The following is a 6,871-nucleotide window of genomic DNA, read 5'->3' on the forward strand; positions in this document are numbered from 1 at the left end:
AGCCGAGGCTCTGAGCCCGACATTCCCGACATTCCCGGAGCGTCTGAGTACATACTTCACAGAACACACACTACACTAACCCTGCGGAGATGACTGACAGCCTTTAATCCTCCTCACATGACAACATCTGCCAGACCAACACTAACGCTTACCAGAGAATCTCAAACTGAGCCACAAATCCACCGGCAGAAAGGGTTCTGTTCTTCAACAACAGAGTTAAGCATCGCGGCTAACACAGCATTACATATGAGTACCGCGTGAAAGTCAGCAGCTCAGCATGCACGACTCATGCCAATGCAAACTATCCCACGATTAGCACCAGATCTCATCTATGCCGGCACACTTCAAGATGCTTAATTTCAGAGAGTTGTTATGCAGAAATTCATGCATTTTGGTTTTATCAAATATGGCACCAAACTACCAAAGATGAAATGTAGCTTTTTTTTAAAAAGCTTTCAAATAAAATAAAAAGGTTTTTTTGAAATCTAACAGTTTATCGTACCTTTAAACAAAAGAAGTTTGCATATGTTTTACGTTGAGTATCATATTTGATCATCAGGCTTTTATGGCTCATATAGTCTGAAATAGTGAGAATATGGAGGACAAACAGCTCAATTTTATTCAGAGACTCAAACGGAGCAATTTAGTGCAGATGCTGATATTTGAAATACTGCTGCTTGTGATGTAAATCAATGAGAGCTTTATAACAGTAGAGCAGATGCTGACATACAATGCTATAAATATCAGCGGTCGCTCTATATCTCCAGTAACATGTCTCAATAAGATGAGATTGAAATGCTCCAAACATATAATGCAGTGATTGAGAGCTGAAGAAATAAAGGCTCCTCAGAAGATGTGAGATGTTCTGGAGGCTTGTGAAGATCATTCCTCCGCTGAGGAACAGTGAAAGTAAAGCTTCTGGAAACAAACGCTCCTCAAAAGATCCTGAGGATCAGATTTGAGACTCTAAAACATGATTGATGGAGAATCAAGTAATCCATGTTTTCGGAAATCGAGGGGTTATGACATCATTAGCAGGCGACACAGTGACACTATAGACACGCTCCGTGTCACTAGTTAAAATTGCTTATTTCTCTGGATTAGCATTTGTACAATTACACTAAAAGAGCTTTCACTGGATAAAACACTCTAAACGATCAACCAGAGACAGAAGACGTGAGGAGACTGAAAGTGAAACAGGATTAGCAGCAAAGTTTTGATCATGTAATAAAGGCCTCATCAGTATATCAGCCTCAGAGGAGGATCTGATCCACACTGTAAAAGCCTGACTATGTCTGCAGCTCTTCTTAAAGGCACAGTATGTAATTTTCTCCGCTGGAGGGCGCGTATTCAAAATAAACAAAGCACTGTTCTAGTGGTTTTTGGATATTTTAATAAAAAATCGTACATATTGTGCCTTTAAATCAGTTTTTAAGATAACGGCTCCAACAGTTGCTAAGACGCACTCCTGCTCTGTCCAACAAATCCCACAGCCTTCCCGTCCCCCATCCGTATTCCTCACAGCCCTGTGTTTCTCAGCGGCGTGAATGAAAGCTCTTCCTGCAGCCCACTGTTAGCCGCTGGCGAGAGACGCTAAAGAGAGCGCGAGCCAAGAACAGGCCAGCATCTAAATATCCAGAGCCCTCTCTCTTCACCCTCCACTGCACCAACAGCATTCAGCCTTTCATGCCAGTGATAATGAACAGACCGGAACAAGAGCGCCGTCCAAACCACAAGAGCCGCTCACAATGGTTTTGTGGCCATGTCATGTGCATCCGTGGGAGCAGAGAACGCTGTCATGTTTTATTAGCAGCGACGAGAGAGAGAGAGAGAGAGAGAGAGAGAGAGCGAGAGAGAGAGATCCATGGGAACATAAACATGCAGGATCATTGTGAATGCATGCTTGTTCTGAAGTTGTGTACGGTGACATCACATGAGCAGACCTCTCACGCAAACTGTACTGAATGCACACGTGTTCTGTGTGCATGTAAACATTACTGCAAAGCAAAATGTGCATGGTTATTCATTTGTCGAGTTCTGTTTAAAATAAGTAAAAGAATCAAGGGTTGTTGCAGTATTTTTGACATGTACATGCAGTATAACAACATGTCACAGACAGCGAGCTGATATCTGATGCCAAATCTTCTGCATGCATGTGCATTCTGTGTGTTCGGAACACTTCTGAAAGTAAAATTTGCAAGGTTGTTCATTTGTACAGTAAATCAATAAAGTGTTAGAACTGTTTTGCACATGAACATACCGTATAACAAGTTCAGTCAGAGAGCTGATCTCTCACCTCAAATCTTCTGCATGCACATGTTTGTAAAGTAGGGTTGTATTATTTGTAAAGTAAAAGAACTGTATAAAGAGCAATGCAAAGCCACTGCAATTCCGAATGAAATGCCGATCCATGCTCGCCAGCATCCTGAGATAAAGACCTCACCAGTCTGTTCTGGACCGTCGGTGTCAGCGTCTCTGCACATAAACCTCTCTGCGAACGCAAATATTTCTCACATTCACTTTATAGCACCTTATATGTGTCCTTCACGGGAATTTTAGGAGAAGCATGTGAGACGTATGTGAGCCTGGAGCACAAAAGCAGTGTTAAGTCGCTGGGGTATATTTGTAGCAATAGCCAACAATACATTGTATGGGTCAAAATTATACATTTCTCTTTTATGCCAAAAATCATTAGGATATTAAGTAAAGATCATGTTCCATGAAGATATTTTGTACATTTCCTACCGTAAATATATCAAAACTTAATTTTTGATTAGTAATATGCATTGCTAAGAACTTCATTTGGACAACTTTAAAGATGATTTTCTCAATATTTAGATTTTTTTGCACCCTCAGATTCCAGATTTTCAAATAGTTGTATCTCAGCCAAATATTGTCCGATCCTAACAAACCATACATCAATGGAAAGATTATTTATTCAGCTTCACAAAAGCCGGCTACATAAAAACTGGACTTGATTAAGAGCTGTTTGTGTGTAATATAGAGCCGCACGATTCTGGATAAATCTACTTTTTCTGTTTTTTAATGGAGGTTGTAGTTCTCTCACAATTCCAAAGAAAAATATCAGACAACTGAACAAAACCTCGTGGAGCGTGTGAATGGAATGATTCAAGCTTCACTCGTTTCATTACTGGATGAATCAGTGTATCTGAATGAATCTCTTGAATGAATGAATGATTCAAAGACAAATACATTTTTAACAGCCACCTAAAAAAACAAGATGCGCACACAGGAACTGACGGCCGGAAGTGAAGTATCCGATTCTGGAATTGGAACTGATTTTTGATTCTCAAACCCTACAACCAGCAGCAGCCCGTGAACATGAGCCACATTCAGCAGTGCTTACTGTAAGCACGAGCACAGCTGACTCTGATGTAAACACCTGCGTGAAGCGAACACGGTTTACCTGCGTAGAAGCGCAGCAGCGAGCCCAGCTCGGTGTTCATGCCCTCCTCCTGAACCCGCCACGGATCCTTAAATCCCAGCTTAAAGAGAAAGTCGTTCTGGAGCTGCAGGGGCCTCTCCTCGGGCCCCAGGCGCCGCGCCGCCTCGCCGTGCAGCTGAACGTACAGCGCCGGTCCGGAGTCCCAGTCACCGGCGGGACCCGCCTCGGCTCCATCCGTTACCGGACAGTCCAGCTCCAGCTCGTCCGAGGAGCTGCCGTACGCGTCCAGGCTCTCGAGCGCCGAAGCGTCGGTACCCAGGGTCATGTCGTCGCTGAGCGAGTCCCGGTGCCGGCTGAACCGGGCCCCGGAGCTCAGGTCGCTGCTGCTCTCCACATCGGAGCCCGCGGACCGTTTGACGGAGTCCTCGTCCTGGGGCTCGGTGCAGATGTCGTACTGGAACCGGTGCTCCTTCTCCAGCAGCAGCAGCCGCAGCCGGTCGCCGTCGCAGTTCCCGTTCACGTCCGTCTTGGCGGTGAGCCTCAGGACCGAGCCCGGTTTGCCGCTCAGGCGCTGCGCGATCTCGGCCGCGGTGCAGTCCGCAGTGCACAGCACGAGCCGCGGCGGGAGCGACCGCACCGTCAGCCGGTCATGGACGTGAACGGAGCCGCGGCGCAGGTCCTGGCGGACCCACTGCCGGTCGCACAGCTGCAGCGGAGCAGCGGCTCGGTGTCTCTGCCGGTCCAGAGACGCGTGCCTCCTCACCCTCCTCTTCCTCAGATCGGCGGGGCTCCGGTTCTGACGCGGCTTCGACGCTCCCTGGCCTTCGTCGTCTTCTTCATCGGCCGCGGATCTCAAGGCCGCACTCGGAGCGCCGCTTTTCTTCAGTTTAACGCTCTCCATCCTCGCGGATCGCTCTTTAGTCCATCTGAGCGGGGATACGAGCGCCGCTCGACGCGCGGAGGGGCGTCATGAAGATCGCGGCGCGTGGATCATGGAGTCTGAAAGCGGACGAGGCAAATCTCGCGAGACACAAACGCGCGAGAGTTCGCGTCGCCCTCATCAGTGTTGCCAAGTCCGCGGTTTTCCTGCTACTTTGTGACTCGGAGGGGTACAGGCTAAAACCGGAAGCTAACAATACATTTAATTTAGTTTTTTTAACGTCTACACCTACACCGACCCTAAACCTACCCCTTACAATAATGCAAAAACAGTCATTATTGTTGCACAGTGTGACAAAAACTATGCTATATTGATGTGCGCATGCCCAGTAGATGAATCTGTATACCATCTAGCCTTAACCTGGGTTTATGTTTTCCATAGATATGTATTTTCATGTTCGTGGGCTGAAGTGACCCCAATAACGTGATATTTATCCAATCTGGGCGGGGCTTGCTTGTTTGGTTTTAAAATAAAAAGTTCTTTTTCAAATGTAAAAGTTCTTTCACAACAGAAGTGAAATGAATATGCCTCAGGCTGAAGCAAAAGTAAATGCACGTCTGTACAGTAGAGAACGAAACACATGAAGAATATGTCGGAGCTTACAGGACACACACACAACACACTGTTAGCTCATGCAATATAATCTAGGCCTACTTATAATATATTATATTTACAATGTGCAACGAATCCCTGCAAGAGCGTGGAAACGACTCAAATAAAGGAAATTTGTCCTTCTTGAATGAATGAATGAGTGAGTGAGTGGAGGAATAATACACTCAAACACAAACTGTAGTATGTGTGTGTGTGTGTGTGTGTGTGAGAGAGAGAGAGAGAGAGAGATAGAGTATGTGTGTGTGAGAAGTTTGTCAGAAATCTGAAATCTTAACATTAGTTTAACATTTCTTTAGGTATGAAAGTAAACGAAACAAAACGACAGAAGTAGGAACTGCTTTAGTTGGGGTTTTCCTGACATCTACCGGTCAGAGTGTAGACTGAGGAAGACGTTTAAATGCTCACTTGTGTCATACTTGTTTCACGTTCAAATTCCGATCATAATAATGCTGATTTTAATTTTGGTTGTTTTTTTTAATTCTTCACTTTTTCATAAAACGATTGTTTAGTGAACATTGTAGCAAAAATCACAATTAAAAATTAGAACGTCCTAATGAAAGTGAAACTGAAAGATTTTACTAAATATATCGGCTTATATTTTTCAATAAACAATATTTTCAACTCTAAAGTAAATATGTGTATAGTTTAGTTATTTAAGCACGTTTTAAATTGTTATTTCGAAAATAAATTAATAAATCAAAGTCAGTAATGCCTCCCCCGATCTGATCCGTGTAATAAAGTTCTGTATTTCGGCGGATCATGATATACTAACTGCCTGTTGTGCTTCACAAGCGCTTTCCACACGTTCATTTGATTAATAAAAGCTACTTTGAGATAGTGTTAGCGGCAAAAATACACGAGGCGCAGAAAATAATTAGCTTGCGATGTATCTGGTTGCCATGACAACCTTGCTGCTGAAATATGTAATGATAGTAAAATCACTAGAACGGTTCGCCACAGAAACGCTGCATCACTGCACCTACCAGCTGCAGTCCCCGGCTCCTCTGTCATGGCTATGTCTCTGGATTATGGCAGCTGAATCTGGGAAATCTGTGTGATCAAATCTGTCCAAAAGCTTTACAAAACAGGAAAGCCCCAAAACTCCCAAAACACGCCCACTCCAGGAAAAGACACGCCCATTTCCCCGAAAAACCCACCGAATGTTTCGCTCTGACTGAATTCCAGTGCGTGCCACCCGAGGTTCATAAGGACTGTTTTTGCCTCCTTAAAACTAAGTAGTGAAAATAATTAATAATTACTTAAATAATAAACATGAATCAATTTCCCAGACAGAAAAACATGGTGACTCTCGACTGTAAGGCCTGAGAGTGTCTGAAACAAAACCCTCAGAAAAACACTTGCATTGTTTTCATTAGTAACAGCAGAAACAAGCCATATCTTAGCTTAATATACAGCTACTCAGCCCTAAAACCGCGTCACTGCTGCTCTCGCTGCTGATTGGCTCAGCATCAGCCGACTTTGATTTTTGCGAATGCACAACTAAATACCGGATCGTTTGCATTAGTCTTCCTCCGTGATGTCTGTTTCAAGAAAGCATATCATAGTTGAAATAAGTTTTTTAATTATGCCAGATAGATGTAGCCTATGCATGATGATTCACTGCTTCAAAAAATATTACAGGCTATTATAAAACTCATTTAGCCTATATAATGTGTGCAAAAAAAATAGTGCGATTTTATGAAGACAACACTTAATGAAAAAATTGGCATTTTATGTTGTACAATTGAAAAATCACGTGGAAAATGTAATTGCTAATTAAAGACAGTTATTAATAATTCATGTCTACCTCTCAGTTTTTCCTTTTGAAGCACGAGCTTCACACTTTCGTTCTGCGGCTGGTGGGGCATACTTCAGTCTCGCATTCGTATTTAGAACGCGGCCGATGTGACGTC

The 6,871-nt window shown here is 43.7% G+C and overlaps 1 protein-coding gene across 1 annotated transcript in view; it reads right to left on the minus strand.

The window, feature by feature from the left end:
- Window positions 1–4,430, minus strand: part of LOC107721116 (PH domain leucine-rich repeat-containing protein phosphatase 1-like) — a 41,616-nt gene extending 37,186 nt beyond the window's left edge. The window contains exon 1 of the mRNA XM_016528983.1: window positions 3,428–4,430. Within this exon, the coding sequence (XP_016384469.1) occupies window positions 3,428–4,307 (880 nt within the window). The 5' untranslated portion in view covers window positions 4,308–4,430. The remainder of the gene's footprint in view (window positions 1–3,427) is intronic.
- Between the last annotated feature and the right edge of the window lie 2,441 nt (window positions 4,431–6,871).

This window comes from Sinocyclocheilus rhinocerous, unplaced genomic scaffold (genome assembly GCF_001515625.1).
Source record: "Sinocyclocheilus rhinocerous isolate Xijiao unplaced genomic scaffold, SAMN03320098_v1.1 scaffold180, whole genome shotgun sequence".
Taxonomy (NCBI): Eukaryota; Metazoa; Chordata; class Actinopteri; order Cypriniformes; family Cyprinidae; genus Sinocyclocheilus; species Sinocyclocheilus rhinocerous.